Below are 25,437 nucleotides of genomic sequence, written 5' to 3'. Positions count from 1 at the left end.
TATTTTATCCAATGATAGTGTCTCACTATCTCAAGAATATGCCTTGGTAAGTAGTGAAGAAAGCAGAAGACTTGTCCAAGTCCAAGGGACTGGTCTAAATGATCACTTTGCTAATATGGGAGTGAAACCCAAGGGGATTGCAGGGACTCCAAGTAGCACAGGGAAGAAAGAGATTATCTGTGAATACTGTAAAAAGTCAAAACACACTAAAGACAAGTGCTAGAAATTGCATCTTGAACTCCTACCACTTCGATTTCAAAAGAAGTCTGATAATATAAAGGCAGGGAGTGCCAATGTTGCTGTTGGTCCAGATAGTGACAGATACCAAACTGAAGAGATGATGACTAGTGAACAATTAGCAACTATTAAGGCAGAACATGAGAAGTTTGGGAGGATGATCAGTCACCTAGAGGGTGTGACATTTTCTTCCATCCTCTAGGAAATTCAACATCTGCATTTGCCCATTCAGGTATATGAGATTCTGCCAATCATGCAACCATTTCAGGTAATCGTAGGATCCCTTGGATTATTGATTCTAGTGCTTCTGATTATATAGCCAGCCTTTCTACTTTGTTTGTTTCATATGATTTACATCTTGGACGTGACAAAATCACCCTAGCCGATGACTCTCTTGCCCCTATTTCCAGCAAGGGAACCATCAATGCTATAGACTCCTTGGTTCTTCCTTCTACTCTTCATGTACCCAGACTAAATACAAACTTGTTATTTGTAATTAGCCTAAGTCATTAAACTATTGTGTAACATTCTTCCCTTTCTACTGTGTTTTTCAAGATCTAGAGTCTCTGAAGGTGATTGGGAGTGGCCGTGAAGCGAATGGAATATATTTGTTGGATACTCCTGGATGTGCCATGAGCAACCTGGAAAATCTGCTTTTGAGTCTATATCTACAGAGTCCATCAGTCGAGTCATGTTATGTCATTTTCGCTTGGGCCATCTTTCTTTTTCTGCATTAAGTCATTTATTCACAAATATTTTATCTTGTTCATTGATGACTTTTCTCGACTCACTTGGATATTTTTGATGAAGTTCCCATATTTGTGAGGCAATTCCATGAATTTGTCCTAACCCAGTTTGATACTATAATTAAAATTTTCAAATCCGACAATGCAAAAAAATATTTTGAGAAAAACCTTACATGCTATCTCACTGATTTAGGGGTTATTAATCAAAGCTCCTGTGTTGAAAGAAAAAATAGACATATTGTTGAAGTTGCAAGAAGTATTCTATTTGCCTTGCATGTCCCTACAAAATTTTGGGGTGATGTTGTTCTCACTACTACCTACCTTATAAACCATATGCCATGCATGGTTTTAGGGTTTAATTCTCCATTCAGTCTTCTTCATCCGGACAAAGATCTTTTTCTTATTCCTCTTCGTGTCTTTGGTTGCACTTGTTATGTACATATCCCAAGTGTCCAGAGACATAAATTTGAACCAAAAACCCACACGTGTATCTTCCTTAGTTATTCCCCCACACAGAAGGGTTACTGTTGTTTTGATCCAAATACTGGCACTTGGTATGTCTCAATGGATGTCACATTTGATGAGCTTTCTTCCTTTTATGGTTCTTCTCTAGAGAGACATTGTCCAAAGGGGGAGGATTTGTCACAAGTGTTTGTTCTTCCTCTTCCTATCCCAGTTGAGTCTTTTGCTGAGTCTCTTCCTCCTTCAAATGAGTCAAGGGAGGATCAAATGGATGTCACATTTGCTGAGTCTATTCCTCCTCCTTTACCTCATTGCCCTCTTTTTAATCCCAGGTTGTACCAACGACAGAGAAATAGAAATGAGCAGATTGTTTCCCCTACAACACATGAACCTCATGCACTTCCAATTACAGATGAGACAATAGGTATTGTTACAGCTCATTTGGAGCCATCATTCCCAGACCTTGATATCCCCATTGCTATTAGGAAAGGAAAAATAAAGTGTACTGCACATTGCATTTCCAAACACCTTTCTTATAATTTGCTCTCTCCTTCATATTTTGCCTACAATTTTTCTGTTGCTTCTAACCCAATTCTCAGGTCTGTGTCAAAAACTCTTACTATTCCAGAAGGGATGGATGCTATGAGAAAAGAAATTGATGCTCTGCACAAGAATGACACTTGGGAAGTGGTTGATTTGCTTGAAGGGAATGATCCAGTAGGCTTTAAGTGGGTTTTTACTATCAAATATCATGTTGATGGCACCATTGAAAGGTACAAGGCTAGGTTGGTTGTAAAAGGCTATACACAGATATATGTGATTGATTATCTGGAGACCTTTGCCCCTATTGCCAAGATGACTTCTATGAGAGTTCTGCTATCTTTGGCTACACACTCAGACTGGCCACTTTATCAACTAGATGTAAAAAATGTATTTCTGAATGGAGAGTTACATGAGGAGGTCTATATGTCTTTTCCTCCAGGGATGTATGAAAGAGATATGAAAGGAAAAGTCTGTAGGCTGAAGAAATCTTTTTATGGACTCAAATAGTCCTCTAGAGCATGGTTTGAAATGCTTAGGGCTGCCCTTGTTAGCTTTGGCTATGTATAGACACAGTCTGATCATACCCTCTGATGAATGATGATTTGACACGATCTATGAAATGGCAACACGTGGACACTGACTCGACGTAAGCGACAACTCAGCATTGCGGTCCAGTACGGCTAAGTAATGGGCCCATAAAGCAACTCGCTACATCGTAGTGCGCAAAAGGAGGAGCTCGCCACAACGCGAGCTCTGGGTTCCCCGAGCTACCTCCAAAGGGATATTCCGAGGCAACCTTAGCTCGCAAACTAAGAAAACTAGCTTGCCCGAGCTCCCAAGCAGACAAGTCATCCCAATGACCAATTCTACTAAGGGCACTCCTGAAGTACTCAAAGCTCGCTGAAGAGTAGCTCGCAAATGAGCCGCACGAGCATTCCTCAGGAAGCTTCTATCCAACAGGTCGTACCAATCAGACTGCGCCAAGTCCCTTACTGACGGCACAGTCCCTGTCCTTTCGGCAGTCTGCACCCACGTCTCTCAGCAGGCAGAGGCGTGCCTGTCACTTTGGGGATGTGTCACTTACCCGGGCAAGGAGCACGTCACAACAACCACCTACGCAGCCCTGGCAGGTAACGGCTATGGCAGGGGCCCAGTGGCGGTTATGCCCGATCTCACAAAAGCGCCTCTATAAAAGCCCTCAGGGCAGAGGAGAAACTTCTTCTTCTGAAAAAACCTCTACTCACTTGAATATAGTGATAAGCGTGACCTCCACTCTTAGCCTTCGTTTTCTCTTTACTTCCTAGACACAATACTAACTTAAGCATCGGAGTATTCCCACCGGGTGAACCCTCGGGACTCCTTCCTTTCATCTTCTCAGGTACTGTTCGTTGCCAACAAGAAGCCAGTTCGCAGCCAACTAGGAGTGCCCGGATCGCGCTACATCACCCTCTTTGTGAAGAGGAGAGGATCCTTGGCTGTTTACCTAATTGTATATGTTGATGATATTGTTGTAACTAGTAATGATGTCTCAGAGATTAATGATCTCAAACCTTTCCTTCATTTAGAGCTTGAGATCAAAGATTTGGGGGAATTGAAATACTTTATTGGCATAGAAGTTGCTAGATCTAAGGATGGGATCCTTATCTCTCAAATAAAATATATGAGAATATGGTTGCTAGACCAGTTGCTACTCTTATCGATACGAGTCATAAACTCTCAGCTTCAGATGGAATATTGTTAGAAGATAAAGGAGTCTTCTAGAGACTACTTGGAAAACTTTTTTATCTATGCATGACTCGGCTAGACATTGCATATGCTGTCAGTTGCATCAGCCAGTTCATGCATGCTCCTAGGGATACTCACATGGCAACAATAGAGCGGATTATGTGTTATTTGAAGGGCTCCCTTGGAAAGGGAATTCTATTTGCTAAGCATGACCATATGAAACTTGAAGCATACACAAATGCTGACTAGGCCGAAAACATTGATGACCGAAGATTTACCTCTAGGTACTGTAGCTTGGTGGTAGATAATATTGTCTATTGGAGAAGCAAGAAACAATTAGTTATTGCTCGATCTTTAGTCAAAACAGAATATAGAGCCATGGCTCATGGAGTTTCTGAACTATTGTGGCTTGGATCCTTGATGGAGGAACTAGGTATTCAGCATGATAAGCCAATGATGTTATACTATGATAATCAGGCCGCCATCAACATTGCTCACGTCCTAGTGCAACATGACAGAACTAAGCATATTGAATTTGACAGACACTTCATTCGAGAAAGAATGACTTCTGGAGAAGTGTGTCTACCTTTCACCACTTCTGAATAACAGTTAACTGATTTCCTCACCAAGGACATTCCCAAGGCTAAACTTCAGCATGATACTGGCAAACTTGGCATAATTGACATCTATGCTCAGCTTGAGGAGTGTAGAGAAGATGGGCCAAATGTCTCATAAGCTATTTATCCTTTTTATCTTTTATGTTCTTTGCTGTAATGGGCCTTAATTTGAGTTTTATTATTTCTTATGTTATATCTTTTTAATTTTTGGCCCAATTAAGGGCTTCTCTGTACATTACTAAAGTTTAACTTAATGAAATAGAATTAAGAGAGTAAGAGAATGAATTATATTCGAAAATCTATCTCTCTGAACCCAAGTTGTCGCCACCTTCTTCTTCTTCTCTCCTCTTGAACTCTGATTTCTGCTACTTTCTTTTGAATTTTTGCAACTTTCTAAACAATCATTTCTTCTCAAAATGTTGTTTTTCTTCTTACCTATATACAATTGAATTCATCCATTTGCGGTCCTATGGTTGAACCAAGGTTCAAAATTTTGATACGTATCGAGTTGTATTGGCCGATACATATCATATCAGGGGCTTCCGGATATGCCCTACAGGGAGTGTTTCAGGGTTTAACCCGATTCAAGGGGGTAGACAGGCCTTAAACCGACCCCTTTGACCCAATTAAAAAAAATAACTAAAAAAATAGGAAAAATCAACTTTGATACAGGCCGATGCACCCATATTGATATTTTAAACCTTGCGTTGAACCAGTCTCAATTAAGCCTAGATATCAATATGGAAAACAAGGATGTTAGAGTTCTTGTAGGTGGATTCAACGGTTGAGTAGAATTGTTCTTCAACTATCAATGGAAGAAAACAATAAACATTTATCCAATCATTTTATTTTAGGAAGCAACCACTCATCCAATCTAAGTTCAGGCCTTGGCTCCTTGAAGAGAGTCCAAATCTTACGAGGTCATCTCCCTCGAGATGGACTCCCTCTCCACTCCCCTCTATATTTATTTTAGGTTATTTGTTTGAGAAAAGAGGTACCAACAAAAAACGAACTGATTCAAATCTGAATATATTACCTCATAGCAATGTAAGTTCTGCATGGTAACTTTAATGTACATGAAGATACAAAAGTATAAATAGTCGAGAGAATGCATAATAGAAGAAACCAAGGAACATAAGAAAAAGAGAACCACAGGAAAGAGACTAGGGTGAAAGAGGGGTGTCAATCATTTTCCCTTTTCCTCCATCGTCGTAATAGTGACTCGGCAAAACTTTGTTGCCTGAAAATGTACAACCAAAGAGATATGAGTAACGGTTTCTCTACTCATGCTTAATGAGTTGCCTGCAAAGATGAAGTATATAGAAGGCTAGTAACCATGAAATACCAGTAAGAGTTAACGCAAGATCTATAATCTGATAAGACAAAGGAGAGAGAGAGAGAGATGGGGCCAGCTACATGAATCAAGTAATAACCTCCAAATAATCTCTAATCTTTAATCAACTCAACTGAAAAATGTCTCATCCCAACTACATGGGACCAGCTACATGAATCCTACTCCACCATTATTCCATTCTATTCGATTCCATATCCATTGTTAAATTATGGGCCCTCAAATCATTTCTCACTACTTCAACCACGTCCTACCCCTAGCTTTTCCAAACTCAACTTACTGGTGCCACCCTGATGGTCTCTTAATCAACTGATAACCAGAATTGTAAGACCTCACAGCCTAAAACATCAAAGCAATCTAGTCTAGACTTTAACAAATCATGATATACTATTTGACAACATAACATTAAACTTAGAGGCATGTCAAAGTATTCTTTCTTATTTTAGTGAGAGGATGTCAATAAACAAAAAATTCTAAATCCTGAATTTATTTGCCATGATAATGATGGCCCTAACATGCAGAAAAAAGAATATGAAACCCCCCATCACATTCATGCATACTGTAGACACTTAAATCTATCATTTGAAAATGCTATTCAATTAATAAAACAAAGTTAGCAAATACAAACAGATACCGATACAAATACAGGAAATATGGACATAACTTTCCATTTCCTAAGATCCCAGAAATTGGCACAGGTTTGCGTATCTAAATATGCTTTTATTGTGCTTTAATATCTACTTTTGAAGCTAGATGTCAATTCTCAATACTTTTATTGTGCCAAATTTAATTAAATTTCTAGCATATACAAATTTTATATATCATGATTTGAGTAAATATATCATTTAACATATCTGAAAGTATTAATTCTATAAAGCGTAGTTTTATAAGTTCACAGGTAAACCAGGAATCTACAGGTATCCATCCAGGTATCATTATAGATTGAGACCACACACAAAACATCAGCTTGCCTCTCCTTCCATGTGAACTTGACTTGCTGGACAGAACGAGGGATGCGACTTGGGCGGGCTTGGGTTGGGCTTTTGTCAAAAATTAAATGGGCCTGGCCTGAAGGCCCGAGCATGAAGTAGTGCAAAATGCTAACTTGGACCAACCCGAGTTGCACCCCTAGACAGAACCATAAGATAAAATACAAAAAGCATGATTTTCCTTGGGAAATGCTCCTAATATCTTTTTGAGAAACGAGTGAATTGTCAAAGAGTGATAACCACAACACTGCTTATAATTTTCCTTAACCTCTATCAAGAATATGTGGCTAGGGGTCCATATTCCATTTAATCCAATGAAAAGGACAAATGGCATTTCTAAAATCTTTTAACATATTCAATTCAATTCAGCTAAGCTTTGTCCCAACCATCATTATCATCATCATCTAAGAAATGTCCCAACTATATGTGGTCACTAATATGAATCCATGACATCCTGTTTGGCCATTTTGTCTGTTCAGTACCATATCCATTGTTAAAGTATGAGCCCTTAAATCATTTCTTACTACTTGAACCCATGTCCTTTCTAGTCTACCACTATGCTCTTCTAGCCCCTTCACTTTGTGACAGATCACTTCTTGTTGGTGCTGTAGATAGTTTTCTCTGCACGTGCCCAAACCATTTAGTCTACTTGTTTTATCACCTATTTGGAGCTACTCCTAGATTCCTTTGAGTAAGTTCTTTATTATGTATATATAATGTTGTACTTGATATTGTACACAAAAGAAAACTCATGTATATGGTTAGGACAGTAAATAAATATATATGCATTGTTGCTTATGTATGTATGTCTAGTGAACAGGTCTGTTATTCAGGTTGTTTAAAGAAGTCTATAAACTTAGGAATCTTCCACATGGTAACATGATTCAAGGTTCAAGGGGAATTTCCATGTTCCTCTTTCTCAGAGTATTCATGGGGTAAGTTTCAGCCGAAAAATCTTGCCACATCCAAAATAAGCCCTTCTTTATGCAACATTTTACACTAAATAACTTAACAGTTGAATGGATAATATCACCTAGAGAAACTCCAAAGGTGGGTGGGGTATAAGGCTGACAGTCTAGTAATTCAACAAATAGATGATCTAGAGGAACCACTGGTGCTTTTCAAAATCTGCCACAGTATCAACTCCTTGTGACTAGCTGATTCTATTAAAACATCCAATTTCCTGGTGCTTTCCAATCATTCTCTTCTTTCTTTTGTAGTTACTCTGATACTCTCATTATGCCTTTATGACCACATACCATTAATCTTCTATGGCCTATCTCTTTCCGCTTCATGTTCCTTGATGTGACAAATACTCAACAAAGAACAATACCAACTATTTAATCCTGAATCCCCATTCTACCTCTCTGCATTGTCTAGGGTTGTCTCTATTAAACCACATATTCTCTCTTTTTTCCTTGCTTCAACCCACACCTTTATAGCATCTCCTTTAAGTCACTTGTAAAGCAAATCTGGTTTCACATTTCCTTCATGATCACCGCTCGAACCTCTTCTTAAATTAAGGATTTATTAGTCATTTTGATGTGTCCATTCATTCTTCTCATCCTCACAGTCACTGCTAAAAAAGGCCTAACCTTTTGCTTGATCTGAATCTGAAAGGTGTTGACTCACTATCTAGCTTGATCTTGTCATATTTTTTTCCCTTTGCAATTCCAAGCTCATAATTACATTATTACAATTTAATAGTCAAGTTCAAGTATCTGATATAGGACCTCCAGGAGTAAAAGTAAGACCATATCTTCAATCTCTTGGAAGTATTCTAGATACACCAGCAGCATTAATAAAGCTCTCTGACAAAGATAGCTCCCAGGTTTTGGCTAGAATCTGGGAGCTTTATCATTTCTGTTTCCACATCTTCCTTTATCTGCTGCATATTGCATGGTCTTCTTGCAGAAGAGACTTTTTTTTACTCAAATTCTTGAACGAGACGCTTGTCTTCAATTCTGTGCACCTTTTTCTCCTTGAATCATCTTTGTAACCTTAGGTGCAAACCCTTCAAGATGGAGTCTTTCTTGGAAAAGATGTGAAAGCCTCAATTAACACAGAGAAGGTCCAGTCAAAATTCAGCCACCAAGTGCACAGAATTATTTGACTGCAGTAGACCAGATCTTCCATTAGTGGTGAAAGGAATCCAAAGCTACACGATGGAATATCCTGTCTAAAACCATCCAACTACTTAGTTCTTACCTGGGCTACCCATGGAATATGGAATGCCGTGTCTGCAAAAGGACTAGCAATAGTTTGTTATAATGCATAGACAATTTAGTAACTCCTTGACACTGGATAATCTAGGGCCAAGGAGTGCCAAGGCTCCCCTTGTTTTCCATTTATAAGATACACAATCTACTGATAAACTTAACCCTAGTAACTTTCCAGATGCAACTAATTTAGCCTTAGGTTTGGTTCTACTCCTGTGAACTATGATTAAGAATAGAAGGTTTGTGGTATGATACTAGGTGGTTGTGACCACAGAAGTGATGACCACAAGAACTGCAAAGGTGTTATTTGTGGCTTCTATTAAGACTTTAAAATAAGAATAGGAGATAGACATACTTCCTCTCTGTGTGCTTTGGGCTAGGGCGAAAATATTTCAAATACCCATCCCATGGAACCATTTTAAGACCAGCTCGAACAGAAATTATGTTCCTCACTCTGCAGAACATGAGCAACGAATTCAGATGACAGTTATCATTGTTTTATTTAAGTAACAGAAAGTCACTAATTCTGTCATTAGAATCAAGGGAAATGCTTAAATATCATGTTAAGCCTTCAAAAGAAGAAAACATTCATGAACTAACCTCTCTGCAAATTCTATGGGTGTCTCTCCAGGTCTCAGATTTTGTGGCTCCAAGTACCATACATCACAAACAACAGCCCATGATGTCATAAGGCGCAGTAAGTGCATGGTAAAAGATTGCCTGCGAAATTTAGATTTAAGAGAACAAAGATTATAATAAAAAAGCCACACATTAATTATTTGGCCTATTCTAGAAAACTGTTAAGACTTTTCAAAGCATAACTAAAAAAGATGAAACATATTAGAAAGGCAAGATTTTTGCAGGAGAAACAGATACATGCAACAAAAGCATAGGATATGTAGATATCTGAATTAGCTTCCCGAAGGACATTCTTACTTCTTACTATTCCAAAAAGCATCCACGAAAATTTTGTTGTACTTGATTGCTATGGGGCAAACAGTGCATCCAAGTTCAAATGCACCCTACAAGTATTCAATAAAATAAATAAATAAGAGAGTTTAGACAAAGTAGAAAAAAAAACGAATGCACTATTGGACATGCATTTTGTCATTTTCTCAATAAACTTCTCAAAATATAACCTATGCCCAAAACTTAAATAACCTAGTTTTTTCTGTTTCAATGAATAATAGCTATCATAACATGAGTTCAACATGCAAAGGCAGAACAAACTGGTGGAGAAAAAATGGAGGGAGCTTCTTGTCACGTGACTAATAAATATTAAGACAAAATTTATGGCATTTATGTGAAAGCTTTTATAAAGAAACATAAGATAAGAAAACCTTCTTAAACATAACCGTATAGTGGTTATTTACGCAGGTTCCCTCTGGAAATATGAGAAGAGGATTATTGTCAACTCCTTGAATGTGTTCTCTTAACCTGTGAAAGGATGATGGTGGATTGAGTGTTGCTTTCAAAGTATTCTCAGGCAGGAAAAACTTTCACAACAAGAACGTAATACTTACTTTCTTGCAACAATTTCACGATCCTTTGCTTCTGTACGGTTGAACCAGATACAGCCAACACTTTCCAAAATAGTGCTTTGTAACAGTCCTGTATAAAAGAACAAGTAATTATTCTGTGGTACCTAGATATGTATGCATACTAAGTGTACCCGGACATGATATCATACCAGATTCTGCATTGAAATTTCTAGAGCATAATCAGTTGCATATATTAGAGACTTCATGAAATTTGGCAAGATATAAATACCAAAAATGGTACTTGCCTTGGAAGGAAAATCATAAACAAAAGAATTGCATCAATATATCAAAATGGATAACTTATATCTATCAGCCTTACAACAAAAACTATGACCAAAACAGAGCTAACACCACCTTCCAGAAATCAAACAAAAGCAATAGCAGCCTTACTCAGGAAGACATCTCCAAACCAACCCCAATAAACTCTACTAACAACATATCCAGCCTCCTCAAAATAACAAGAATAACAAGCTCGCAAACCTCCTACCAACACCCATCATTAGTTCTCCACATCCAGAACCTCTACCTGTTCCTCTCCCTCATCCCACACCTCTCCCCCTTCCCCATGAATGATGCTGTTATGACTTTCTTCCTTCTTTTTCTTCAAAATCCCTTCTAGCAAAGGCCTCACTGCCCAGGAAAATAAGATCCAGAGCTTTTCCAATTTCCACGGCCCTCTCCACAAATTTCCTCAAGTCCAGTCCTTCATCCTTTCTTTCCACTATTCAACTCTCCATTCCCCAAACCTTCACAGATACCTTCCTTTTTTTTCACCTCTATGACTTCATTTCTCTTCAACTCCCCTTCACCAAAACTCCCAACCCAGCTATTTTGGCCACCAGAGCTAACATCATCGAGAGCCTTATGCTTCATGGTACTGGAACTGGCCTTTCTTCTAATGAAAACTCTCTTATATTTATTACTGGGACCAGCCCCAACAAGTCTCTCTTTTAGCCTCAAGAAAACTTTGGTAACATGCACAAGATGGGACTTACCCGATCTTCTAGGTTTCTTTGCAGCCACCTAACCTTCACCAGAAACTGCAGTCAGGCACCAACCTTTTCCTTCCCAAATCAACTCCAATCCTTCCAACTATCACTTCTTCTTCTAGTCACTTCTTGTTACTCCTCTGAATAACAACATTATCCTCCACATCACAAAAGCCATTCCTTAGACTGCAATCAGAATCCTCCCTCACCTGCTTCAGCAATGAGTCTGATGAAGCCGAGCCAAAATCAAAACACAAAGCATCTGACATCAAAGGTGGAACCACCTCACAGATCGGAACAAAATCTGTAGTCGAACCCAAAATCATATACTTTATCTCTTGGCTCCAGCTGCTCAGAACCACCTGAACCACCATACGGACCACTCTCTTCAATCTTCCTAGCAGAATTTTTGAAACACATCTCACCAATGGAGACTTTGAACAATACCTGGTCAACTCAGGGATCAGCAGTCCATTGGGAAAGTCTGAGAGCTACTTCAATTAATTGTTGACTTACTAGCCATTGACTCAAATAACTTGGCTGAATCGCTCAGAAAACTAGGACAAATATCTCTGAAGATAACTGAACCACCTTTTTTTCCTTTCTTTAGCTTGTTTCATCAAGAAACCCAAGTCCCAACCTAAAGGGAACATACCTCTCTCCTTTGTATCCTTCAACCTTCACTCCAACCTAAGTCCAGAATTCATCTACCTCAATTGGCATCCTCCCAACACAAATTGGTCGGTGATCCACTTGAGTCAAATGGAAATCCACTTTTCAATTTTTTAGGTGGCCTACATGTAACCTATCTTATCAAGGAACACAAACCCAACCAAAGAGAAACATTAGTCACACACAGACACCAAAAAAATGGACCCCTTCAGCAGAAGAGAAATTATCAGCCACTAAGTGCATTTGCCACATAAACATGAAATTTCTGCAGATGTCTAAGAATACTGAGAATAGAACATTGGCCTTAGGCACCTACCAACCCATCCAGGATGCTTCTGCATAATAACAGCAAATGCAGTCATCTGTTCTAAGATGATGAAATCTATCATAGAAGTATGATTAGCCACAAAAACCTGTTAAAGACAGAAAGTGGATATTCGGTTACATAAGCATATATAAGTAACAATACTGACAGTTACTGAGACTTTCAATGAGAGAGACACTAACTCACATTAAGAACCTATGAGAACTAGGGTGTTAACTTATCACACCTGCTTGGGTCGCATGCTGGGCCGTGGACCATGATATTTGACAACCCCAGTCCATGATGCAACAAAGAAGCTGCAAATTAACTCCACCAGATATCTCTGAAAATAAAGAAATTAATATGACATGGCAAAAAAGAGCTTCAAATGCATAACTAAACTTAATAATAACCAGGGGAAAAACAAAGCACGTTGGGCTGATAAAGGATGCATTTACAACTGGTATTCTCCCATTTTGAGACACCTTTAAAACTTCATCTTTCTCTATCTTAAACCCATCAATCTCTTTTAAATTTATACTATCTTCTTCGAAAATCAAATCTTGACCATTTTCTACCCTTTTTCTGTCCAAAACCCATAAATTACATTACCTACTTTCTCCCATTCCACATTTCCACCCACCATGAACCCAATTTCAGCAGACACTGTACCTATCATACGCCAAAACTATCAAGGTGGAGAGTAAAGAGCTGAAGACAATAATCGCGAGGGTTTTGCACCGGCAAGGAGCTGGAGAAGATCTATCAAGGTGGAGAGTAAAGAGCTGATACTGGAAGAGATGTTCCATCAGGAGTTAACGGTGAAAATTAGAGAATGATCAAGAGGGGTGGTGTTTCTGGTCGGTGAAGCTCTGGTGTGGTTTCAAAGTTTTCTTGGTAGTGCAGTCAATGTGAGCTGGACTGTGGGGTGGAAAGATACTTTCAAAACATTAAGGAAAGAGTATGTTGCAGAACGAAGGAGAAACTAAAAAGGGTGGTTCATGATGTTAGCAGAAAGATTTGAAGAAAGAAAAAATACAAATAATTGTCATACCTGAGGGTAAGAATCTGGAGGGATGGATAAAGGTAGCAAACGAGATTCACCAGTTTGTGGTGAGAAAATGGACCAAGGCAGCGCAGAAACAAACTAAGAAGCCTGTAGTGGAGGAAAATGCAATGAAAAGGAAAGAGGATTTGAAGGTTTGGAGGGAAATATTGGAGAAAGTGGAGACCAAAGAAAAGGAAGAAAAGAATGAAGCTGCGTCAGTTGTTTTCTCTGTGCCTATACCAAAGATCTTGGTGGAAGGGGAAAGAGGAGATTGTGAGCAAAAGCTAATATTATCAGCGAAGAATGAAGTGAAGGACTGGAAGTTGATTTTGGAGGTGTTGAAAAAGCTAGGCCTGAAAAGAACGGTTATTCTAATCCCTTTTTCCGATAAGAAGGCAGTACTAGATGTGGGAAATGCAGAGGTGGAGTTTACGACTATAGAAACGAAAGAGGGATCGATAATGATCGATAACTGGTGCCCCTCTTGCAACTCGTTGACTCTCGCAGCTGCTTCCAAGTGAAACTGCTTAGACTGCCATTCAATCTGTGGCAGGAATCCATCCTTGAAAAGGTAGCGATCGCCATGGGAGGGGTGCTTGTCTCCTTCAAAAAACTGGTCTGAGAGCAGCTCGATTAAGAATAGCAGGTGTCAAGCTGGAAAGAGTACCGCAATCGATCGAAATTTTTGCTGAAGGTTTCTGGAGAAAAGTGTGGGTAGCGTCAGAAGTGGAAGCGACGCTCTGGAGTAGAAAATCAAAGGTTGAAGAAGAACAAGATGTGGCAGGGTTGGTGATATGTGGGAGCTTTAGGGGAAGAGAACATGGACATGTAAGTAAACAGGTGGAGGGTGTGGCAGCGAAGAATGAGTCATGTATTAAGGAGGATAGGGTGGGATTTTTCTCAGAAGGAGAGCTTTTGTCAAATAATTCCTGTAGTAAGGCGGGGTCTTACTCTTACAAGGAAGTCCTTAAGTCGGGAGGAAAGTCATGGGGTGTGCGGGGCCCACCTGAGAAGGAGAAGCGGCTGGTTTGTTCCCAAGAACAATCGGCTGAGAGGAAGGAAACAATAGACCAAACTGAGGTAGGTCCAATCAACCGGTGCACCGGAGGAATGCCAGCCGGCATGAGGATCTGCTAGTAGTCACGTGAGATTGAGGGGTGTGTCGATGGGAGATCACAGGCCTCGTCTACCTTCGTCCCCAACCTCTGAAATGGCAGTCAAAAGCAAGAAGGGGGTTGATCTGAAATGGATGCCCAGATCTACCTGCTCAGTGGGGCATCCAAACCCAAGATTTTCCAGAAAGAGACGGGTAGAAACAGGACAGTGATATGGATTGGTGTAGTTCAGAAGATGAAGAAGATTATTTAAGCTCCGACGAGTCAAATAGTAAAGGAAGTGTGTTTGAACAAAAGGCTGATGCAGTGCTAGAAATGGAGGACTGTGTTCTGGACCGTTTCTTCAACCTTCAGATAGCAGAGCAATGAATTCAGAGCCAACTGAGTAGCAAACTCCCAGCCATTCAGGTCTATTCTGGACAGGAGGACGATACGAACTCAGAAAGGGGAACCAGCGGCAAACGCAGGGGTTGGACATATCAAACAGGGAGAATAGCCAGAGGTTGAGCGCAGGCGCACCAATAAGGGTTGAGGCAGCATTAATAGCTCAAACTGTTAGTGTTGCACCAATAGAAACCCAACTTGGAACACCTACTGAGGAGGGATTGAGGGTGATTGATAAGGACCTGCCTTCGACCCATTCTTCTTGCATCAACCCTAACCTTCAAGGTACTATTGTGAATTCTTTTTTGGCAACTAATGATTTCTCTAGTGCCTGTGCAGATGTTACAAAATCTCACCAACCTCTAAATGAGCCTTTGAATACAGTGATTGCTAATGAGGGAGGAGCTGGGAGCAAAGGGGAAGGAGAACTAGAGGAGAAGGGGAGAAAAGGAAGGAAAGGAAGGAGAGACGAAAACAAGGAAAGTGATAGGAAAGAGAAAAGAAGTAGAAAAAGAAGAAGGGCGGTTAGAAAAGCAGGTGAATTCTGAGGTTTCTAAATATCAGATGAGGAACTTTCTCTAAGAGAATGGGCAGAGAGGTTAGGACTGAGAGTCTCTAACATACCTGTAGAAAAGAAGCAGGAGAAGGAACAGGAGGTTAGTGAATTCAAAGGAAGAAGAAAGAGGAGCCAGGTGGAAAAAATTAAAGATGACAGAAGGAAGGACATGGAGATGGGAGAGAAGAGCATTAGGAGGAAAGGTAGAAAATAGGAAGGCTAAAGTAGAGGGGAGATAATAATCTGAAATGAAGATGAAGGTTATGAATTGGAATGTTAGGGGATTGGGTAGTGCGAACAAAAGAAGAATAATTAAGTGATTAAAAGAGAAAAGCCGAAGGTGGTATTGTTACAAAAATCAAAAGTGCAGGGAATTGACAAGAGATGGGTGAGAAGTATCTAGGGAGGCAGGGGTGTAGGCTGGGCTCAGGCTCCATCTTGGGGAGCTTCTGGAGGAATAATTACGCTATGGAGTGAGGAGTCAGTGGAGTGCTTCGAGGAGTTGATAGGAAGAATCTCGGTGTCAGTAAAACTGAGGAATGTAAGTGATAATTTCACTTGGGTGATGTCAAATGTTTATGGGCCGAATTCTTATAGGGAAAGGAATGAAACGTTGGAAGAATTGGCGGTTGTTAGAGGCTTGTGGCAAGGGCCATGGTGTGTGGGAGGTGACTTCAAGGTGATTAGACACACAGATGAATCAAATAGCCCAAGACAAAAGATGACTACCAGTATGAGGAGGTTTAACAGCTTTATAGAAGATTTGGAACTGAAGGAGATCACGACAGGGCAGAACAGATTTACTTGGACCAATTGTCAGGAAAACCCTATTCTCTCTAAGTTAGATAGATTTCTAGTGACACAAGACTGGGAGGATCATTGCGGGAACTTGACAGGTAGGATATTACCTAGGCTCACGTCGGATCACTGGCCAATTTGTCTTAATCAAGAGGGTAATGGGGGTGGGCCAAAGCCATTTCGGTTTGAAAATATGTGGCTTACAGTTCCAGGCTTTGTGCAAAAGGTGAGAAACTGGTGGGAGGACACCTCAGTGGCTAAATGGGAAGGGATTAGATTCCATAGAAAGCTTAAGAATTTGAAAGGAAAATTAAAGGAGTGGAACTCCAATCAGTTTGGGAGGATTGAAGAAAGAAAATCCACCTTGATTAGTCAGATTAAAGAAATTGATAGAAAGGAGGAGGAAGGAGAAATGGGCATGGAAGAGAAGGACGAGAGGACAAATTTGAAAAAAGAGCTGGAAGTCACACTGTTGAGAGAGGAGATATCATGGAAACAAAAGTCAAGAGCAAGGTGGATAAAGGAAGGTGATGGGAACACTAGATATTTTCATGCGGTTGCAAATGGTAGGAGAAGGAAAAATTGTATCTCTATGCTGGAATTGGAAAGTGGAGCTTGTTGTAAGGCTTAAGTGTTCCTTGTAACTGATGTTAGTGGGACAATTTCAACTACTAGTCCTTTCTTTCTTTTTTCTTATTGTTCTTATCCTAGGATATGCCACCGGGGGCATACTTGTAATTGTCTTTTTTTATAAAGATTAATATAAATAGAAGACTGGCGGCTGCCAGTACTGGTTTTGCTTTTCTTTCTATCATCCGTACCTCTCTCTCTCTCTCTCTCTCTCTCTCTCTCTCTCTCTCTCTCTCTCTCTCAATCGCCACAAGCAACAACATGGTATCAGAGCGGAATTTATGGGCTGGAGAAGACCTACGATTCTAGCATCAGCCTTTCTAAAGAGGATTGGATGTGGCTACTAGTCTCAGTTCTCTCTGGCGGCTGCTCTTATAGAAACCCTAGTGGCGGCTTGTGCTTTCAATCTTCTCTGGCGGTTGGGCTTGCAGAAACCCTAGTAAGTCCTGCGGCTGTACTTCTGCTGAACCCTAGTGGCCCCAAGCGACAGTTACTGAAAAACCCTAGCTGTGTCTGGCCGTGGGATGGTGCTGGTCTGCTGAAACCCTAATCGAAGGAGGGTGTTGATGGTGCAATGAAACCCTAGCAGGTTCTGATCAAGTGCTGAACAGGTGTGGTTTTGTTTCAGTTTATCTCAGTATTCTTTATCCAATGGTGCGCAGGGCTTATGCCTTGATTATATGATTACTAGTTTGGATAATTGGATGGTTAGAGTGGGGGAACCACATTCAAACTGACAGTAATGTCTGTATTGGTGGTGCTGAACTGATGACCGGACTATTTATTGTTCTGTTTGGACGTTGTAGTGACTAATCTCTTATTCTCAATAGTAGTTCTTGTGCTCTCAGCAATATTCAATAGTTTGTTGCTCACATTCTAGGAGTAAACCCTGAGTTGCCACATTCCAGTTGTAGCGGCTATGATGTTAGGTGGCATTTGGACTGGTTGGTTGTAATATTCAATGGCAAGTCATGAACTGACCTCACCGGGGAACACCCCAACCCACAACACAGCAGGTATGGGAGGTGAAACCATGGCTTTTCCCATGCCAATTACCCCCTTGAACGGTCTGAACTACCTGGAGTGGGCTAAGAGTGTAAAACTCTATGTAACGGCAAGGGGTAAAGCCGATTACATCAATGGAAGGGTGAAAGAACCCAAGGGTGAGACGACTGAACGTGATAGGCGGGACCAAGAAAACAGTATGGTGATGTCTTGGCTCCTCACAGCCATGGAACCTGATGTGAAAAAGAATTTTATGTGGGCAGACACCGCCAGTGAGATCTGGGAACAAGCCAGAATTACCTATTCTGAGCAAAGGCATTATGCCAAGATTTACCAACTACAAGCTGAGTCCTCAACATGTAAACAGGGAAACCGTAGTTTGTCCTCATATTATTCATCTCTTACCTCCATATGGAAGGAGTTGGACCATTATCAAGCCATAGAGTGGAAGCACGATGATGATGCTAAGGCCTATAGGAAGCTGATCTCTCAGCAACGAGTGTTTGCTTTCTTGTTAGGGCTGAACCCTGTATATGAACCATTAAGGGTGCAGATCCTAGGAAGCAAAGAATTGCCTACAATACACGAAGTATACTCCCTTGTCCAATCTGAAGAAAGCAGGCAAAGTGTGATGGTTACAGCTGAGGGGGAGCAACAAGTTGCCTTGGCTGCGGTGAATAACAGCTCAACAGGGAAGAAAAGTGATCCTAAGAAGGCAGATGATAAAGATAAACTCTTTTGTACCCACTGTAGAAGGTCACGACATACACGTGACACCTGTTGGGACATCCACAACAAACCCAAGTGGGCAGCAATGAATCAAGAACAGGGTAAAGGTCACTTGAAAAGAACGAGTGCAGCACATGTGGCAACCCAAGACACTCAGGTTGCTAGTAGTACCTGGGACCCTCCTAATAAGCCTGACCCCAAGGAGGATATAATGAATTCATTCAGAGAGCATCTGGAATCTTATGGTAGGGCATTGCGGCAATTGGACAGCTCAGCCACTGGTACTCCCTCTACCTCTTTTGCATCTACTTCAGGTAATGTGGCTTCTGCATTCCATGTCACTCCCACAGATTCCCCTTGGATTATTGACTCAGGGGCCTCAAATCACATGACCGGTAAGCCTAACCCATTCCATTCTTATAGCCTTTTGTCAGGAAGGGATAGAGTGAGACTTGCAGATGGTTCCTTTTCTTCCATTGCAGGTCAAGGATCGATATCCCTTCCCCATGGCCTTAACCTGAATTGTGTATTGCATGTCCCTCAACTTCCCACAAATTTGCTTTCAATTAGTAGCATTACAAGTTCTTTAAACTGTAGTGTAACCTTTTTTGCTGACTCATGTGTTTTTCAGGACCTAACTTCTGGGAGGACGATTGGTAGAGGAAGCCTGGTGGACGGTCTCTACATTCTCGACAACAAAGCTGGTCTCTCCGTGTCATCCTCAGAGTCACATAGTCAGTCAAATAAGAGTCAAATTTTGTTGTGGCACAGTCGTTTAGGTCATGTTTCTTTCGAAGTAATAAAATGTTTGTTCCCACTTTTATTTAAGTCCTGTTCAATGTCAGTTCATGTGTCAAACGTGTCAGTTGAGTAAACAATGTAGAACAACCTTTCATTCAAGCAATAAAAGATCAAATGTTCATTTTCATGTTGTGTATTCTGATGTATGAGGGCCTACAAATGTAATCTCTGAGAGTGGATATAAGTATTTTATTACATTGATTGATGATTACTCTTGCTATATATGGATAATCCCTATGCGTAGTAGAGACGAGGTTCCAAAGATAGTGAAAGACTTCCAGAGGATGGTGTTTACACAGTTCCATGTTGAAATACAAATCTTCCAATCTGATAATGCAAAGGAATACTTCCATGGGGAGCTAAATGAGTTCTTCGCCTCCCATGGGTCTATTCATAGAAGCTCATGCGCTAGAACACCACAGCAAAATGGGGTTGCAGAAAGAAAAAACAAACACCTCCTTAAGGTAGCCTACGGGATGCTATTATACATGAATGTCCAAAAAAGGTTTTGGGTGGATGCTATACTTACAGCTGCGTATATCATCAACCACATGCCCTCCAAAGTATTGAATTACATGGCCCCTCATCAGTTACTGTACCCTCAGTCACCTTTATTTTCCATTCCCATGAGAGTCTTTGGTTGTCGGGCCTTTGTCCATGATTTGTCTCCATCTAGAGGTAAGTTAGACCCTCGGTCCATTCCTTGCGTCTTCCTGGGGCACCCATCCTCTCAAAAGGGGTATCAATGTTTTGACCCAGTTAGTCGTAAATCCTTTGTGTCTATGGATGTGTCCTTTGAGTCCGAGCCATTCTTCCCTCCTCCTCAGGGGGAGAGCCGTAGTGTGGAAGAGGAGAAGCAGGTTCAGGTGTCTCTTCCTTCTATTCCGAACCTCACTCCCTTCCATGTCTTCCAACGTACTCGTTGGAGAGATCAGCAGTGTGATAGAAATGTGGAGAAGCCAAATACTGAGCAACTGACATCATCAGAATCCCAGGAGGTAAGTCCAACCCCTAACCCTACTCCCACTGTGGACGACCTAGACATCCCTATTGCTCAACGAAAGGGAGTCAGGTCTTGCACTACCAAACACCCCATTACCCACTTTGTTTCCTATGACCACATCTCTCCCTCGTACTGAGCCTTCCTATCAGCAGTTGACTACATCCCTATTCCCAAGAATGTTGCAGAAGCCTTAAAATGCCCTGAATGGATAGGTGCCATGAAGGAGGAGATTGATGCCCTCCACAAAAATCAAACTTGGGAATTGGTGGATCCTCCAGAGGGGAAAGAACCCGTGGGGTGCAAATGGATGTTCACAGTTAAGCACAAGGCAGATGGAACAGTTGAAAGGTACAAAGCAAGACTAGTAGCCAAAGGGTACACACAGGTATATGGAGTTGACTATGATGAGACTTTTGCTCCAGTGGCTAAGATGAACTCAATTAGGGTTCTCCTATCCTTAGCGGCTAACTTTGACTGAGAATTGCATCAACTAGACATAAAGAATGCCTTCCTGAATGGTGACTTGGAAGAAGAGGTATACATGGTTCAACCTCCTGGATTCTCTGCCAAGGGAAGTGAAAACAAGGTGTGCAAGCTACGGAAGTCTCTCTACGGCTTAAAATAGTCTCCTAGAGCCTAGTTCAGTAAGTTTCACATGGAAGTTCAAGAGATGGGGTTCCAACAGTGCCAGTCTGATCATACACTCTTTGTGAAGAGATGTCAGGAGCAGGTTGCCGTATTGATAGTGTATGTAGATGATATCATCATTACAGGGAGTTGGAGTTCAGAGATACGGAAATTGAAACAATTCCTTGCATCCAAATTTGAAGTGAAAGATCTAGGACTCCTAAAGTATTTCCTTGGGATCGAAGTTGCCCGTTCAAAAAGGGGTATCTTTGTCTCTCAAAGGAAATACACCCTTGATCTATTACGGGATACAGGTAAATTAGGTGCAAGGCCGGCAGACACTCCTATGGATGTGGACCACAAGCTAGGTGGCTGTATTGGTGAACCTCTGAAAGATGTAAAGAAGTTCCAAAGGTTAGTGGGAAAGCTGATTTATCTATCCATGACCCGTCCAGATATTGCCTATTCAGTTGGAGTTCTGAGCTAGTTTATGCACTCTCCTAAGAAGCCACACATGGAAGCAGTAGAGAGAGTCCTTAGATACCTGAAGAAACATCCAAGAACATGCCTACTATTCAGTAAACGCAATCACCTAAAGGTGGAAGTCTTTACAGATGCTGATTGGGCAGGAGCCGTGGATGATAGAAAGTCCACTAGTGAGTATTGCACATTTGTGGGAGGAAATCTGGTGACCTGGAAGAGCAAGAAGCAAAGTGTGGTAGCAAGATCAAGTGCAGAAGCTGAGTATAGAGCTATGGCACATGGGGTGACTGAAGTCCTTTGGCTAAAGAACCTCCTAGGTGAGCTTGGAGTTGCTGTTCATAATCCTATGTCTCTTTACTGTGACAACAAGGCTGCAATAAACATCGCCAGCAACCCGGTCCTACATGAGAGGACTAAGCATATTGAGGTGGATAAGCACTTCATAAGAGAGAAACTGAAAAAAAGGGAAATTTGTATCCCTTATGTCAACTCCAAGGAACAACTTGTTGATATCCTCACAAAAGGACTTCCGTGTTCGCGGCACAATGAGCTATGTGACAAGCTGGGCATGATAAACATCTTCAGCCCAACTTGAGGGGGAGTGTTGTAAGGCTTAAGTGTTCCTTGTAACTGATGTTAGTGGGACAGTTTCAGCTACTAGTCCTTTCTTTCTTTCTTTTTTTCTTATTGTTCTTATCCTAGGATATGCCGCCAGGGGCATACTTGTAATTTTGTCTTTTTTATAAAGATTAATATAAATAGAAGACTGGCGGCTGCTAGTACTGGTTTTGCTTTTCTTTCTATCATCCGTACCTCTCTCTCTCTCTCTCTCTCTCTCAATCACCACAAGCAACAACAGAGCTGTCATCACACAACAAGATGACATTGCAAAGGCATTAGTGAATCACTTTAAACTAATCTATAAAAGGCCAGTGGAGAATAGATGGATCTTAGAGGGTTTGACATGGCCTACTTGAGAATAGCACTTTGAGTAGAGAACTAGAAAAAGGTTTTGAGATGGAGGAAGTGAAGGCATCTATTTTCTCAATGGATAGGTCCAAGGCACCGGGACCGGATGGATTCACCATGGCTTTTTACCAAGATTGTTGGGAGTGGCTAAAGGAGGATTTAATGAAAGTATTTGAGGAATTCTACCACAGAGGGATGATCAACAAAGGGGTTAATGCTACTTTTATTGCATTGATTCTTAAGAAATCAGGAGCATGTCACCCCAAGGATTTCAGACCCATTAGCCTAGTGACAAGCCAATACAAAATCATAGCCAAGGTTCTCTCCAATCGCCTAAAAAAGGTACTCCCATCAATTATATCACAGTATCAAAGACCCTTAAGAGAGACAGATTTCAGATCAACTGCTCATTGCAAATGAGTGTGTAGAGGAATTCAAGAAGAATGAGAAGAAAGGTATTGTGTGCAAGTTGGATCTGGAGAAAGCCTACAATTTTGTGGACTGGGGTCTCTTGATTGAAGCTTTGAGCAAATGTGGCTTTGGTGCAAGATGGTGCAAGTGGATTAGAGGATGCCTAAAATCTTGTCATTTTTCAGTCTTGGTGAATGGGATGGTTATAGATTTTTTTGGTGCTATGAGAGGTGTGAGACAGGGGGATCCACTTTCACCCGTTCTATTCACTATTGTAGTAGAGGTGTTTAGTAGTTTGATCATGTTGGAATAATGTTAGAATAACTTAGTTGCAGTTGTTAGGGCCTGTTTGTCTAATTAAAGTGTTTTTTTATTTCGTTTTTTATTTCTGTTATGTCTGTTATTGTACTCAGGGGCACAAGGGTCTTTTCCCTTGTTATTTCTGTCGCCCTATATATATTAAATAAACACTGGTGCCGCCAGTACTGTTGCATTGCAAACTCTCTCTTTTCTCTTCTCTTCTCTTCTCTTCTCTCCTCTTCCACCTATCTCTGGTCGGCTACACTGCCAAGATGGTATCAGAGCAGGAATACTGATTAAAAGAGAGCAGATCGATCAACCCTACTGGACTACAGAATAGCTACGACTGGTACAGTTCTTCCTCTATTTTTCTCCTCTTTACTCTCCTTGATCATGGGCCGAGTGAAAACCCTATGAATCTGGGGCGGCTGAATGCTATCGAACCTGTGTAACCCTAGTTGTCTTGGATGGTGTGATCCTGTTGATGTGTTAAGACAACTGTAGGTCAATGCTGACCTGTCTTCTCAATGGTTTGAGTTGACTATAAGCAAGAAGGATCTCTCCTGCTGATTAGTGGCTGTTAACCATTCTAGAATTCTGATACGCAAGTCTGAAACTGCCGATTATTACCTCAGTTTTGTCCAGAATTTGGTACGGTTTGTGCACAATCTGGTTGGTAAACCCTAGTGTGTGGGTGTGAACTGAGTGGAGCATTGCTTTGTGGAGTAAGGAGGGGTCCTAAATCCGGTGTGTGGGACTGAGTAACTGCTTGACCATATCGACTGAGAATTCTGCTACTTCAGAAATCTCAGGGAGCCACAATGGAGTGAGTGGGGGAATGGATATGAGCTTTCCCATGGCTGTCATTCCCTTTGATGGTCTGAATTACCTTGAGTGGTCTAGGGGGATAAAACTCTACATCACTGCTAGGGGGCGAATAGGATACATCAATGGGAGAGTGAAGGAACCGAAGTATGGAAATGCTGAGCATGATAGGTGGGACCAAGAGAACAGTATGGTGATGTCTTGGCTCTTGGTTTCAATGCTGCCACAAGGAAGACGTTTATGTGGGCTGAAACTGCTTGTGAGATATGGGAACAAACGAAGTCCACTTATTCAGAACAGAGACACTATGCCAAGATATATCAACTACAAGCAGAATCTTCTACTTGCAAACAGGGGGAGAGGAGTCTCTCGATGTACTATTCTGATTTGACATCAATATGGAAAGAACTTGATCACTATCAGAATGTGAATTGGAAGTGTGATGAAGATGCAAAAGCCTATAAGTCACTTGTATCACAGCAACGTGTGTTTGCCTTTCTCCTAGGGCTGAATCAGTCATATGAGTCCATCATGGTACAGATCTTGGGTAGTAAAGACTTGCCATCAGTCCAGGAGGTGTATGCCTTGGTGCAGTCAGAAGAAAGTAGAAGAAGTGTGATGAATGGTGTAGAAGGGGAGTCAGTTGCCCTAGTGGTCCGGGGAAATTCAGATACAAATGTCGGAGGTGGTTTTAAAAGGGGTGACACTCAGAAAAAAACAGAAGATAAAAGCAAGCTTTGGTGCACTCACTGCCAGAAGACACGACACACTAAAGATACATGTTGGGATCTCCATGGAAAACCTAAATGGGCACAGGATTTGGGTAAGAAGTCAGCACCGGATTAGGGCAAGAAACCAGGCCAGCAGAATCAAAGAAGGTATAACTCAGCTAATCTGGCATCGACAAAGACTAGTCCTTCCGTAACTCAGGAGAGACATCCCGGTTCTGACCCTAAGGAAGATATTATCAATTCCTTCCGTGAACATTTGGAATTGTATGGTAGGACTCTCCGCTAGGTGGATTCTAGGCCTACTCCTACCTCATCTGCATCTACATCAGGTAATGCCACAACCTTCCATGTGTCATCTCATACTACGGATTCACCTTGGATTATTGACTCTGGAGCCTCAAATCACATGACCGGTAAGTCAAATTTGTTCCAGACATATAACCTTCTCTCTGGGAGAGATAAGGTAAGACTGGCTGATGGTTCCTTTTCTACCATAGTTGGCCGAGGCACCATATCTCTCCCACTTGGCCTTACTCTACCAAATGTCCTGCATGTTCCGAAATTACCTATTAATTTGTTGTCCATTAGTAGTATTACTCACTCTTTGAACTGCTCAGTCACCTTTTT

At 41.1% G+C, this 25,437-nt stretch overlaps 1 protein-coding gene across 1 annotated transcript in view; it reads right to left on the bottom strand.

Moving 5' to 3' along the window:
- Positions 1–5,343: 5,343 nt before the first annotated feature.
- LOC148878146 (glycerol-3-phosphate acyltransferase 9-like) overlaps positions 5,344–25,437 on the bottom strand; it is a 59,535-nt gene continuing 39,441 nt past the window's right edge. The window contains exons 5-12 of the mRNA XM_088949380.1: positions 12,643–12,738; positions 12,408–12,504; positions 10,413–10,500; positions 10,230–10,326; positions 9,826–9,911; positions 9,490–9,609; positions 9,245–9,343; positions 5,344–5,570 (exon numbers count right to left, since the gene is read on the bottom strand). Of these exons, the coding sequence (XP_088805506.1) occupies positions 5,513–5,570; positions 9,245–9,343; positions 9,490–9,609; positions 9,826–9,911; positions 10,230–10,326; positions 10,413–10,500; positions 12,408–12,504; positions 12,643–12,738 (741 nt within the window). The 3' untranslated portion in view covers positions 5,344–5,512. The remainder of the gene's footprint in view (positions 5,571–9,244; positions 9,344–9,489; positions 9,610–9,825; positions 9,912–10,229; positions 10,327–10,412; positions 10,501–12,407; positions 12,505–12,642; positions 12,739–25,437) is intronic.

Source organism: Nelumbo lutea, chromosome 1 (assembly GCF_056320005.1).
Source record: "Nelumbo lutea isolate HS-2025 chromosome 1, American lotus-T2T, whole genome shotgun sequence".
Taxonomy (NCBI): domain Eukaryota; kingdom Viridiplantae; phylum Streptophyta; class Magnoliopsida; order Proteales; family Nelumbonaceae; genus Nelumbo; species Nelumbo lutea.
This window is presented reverse-complemented; position numbering and strand designations above follow the sequence as displayed.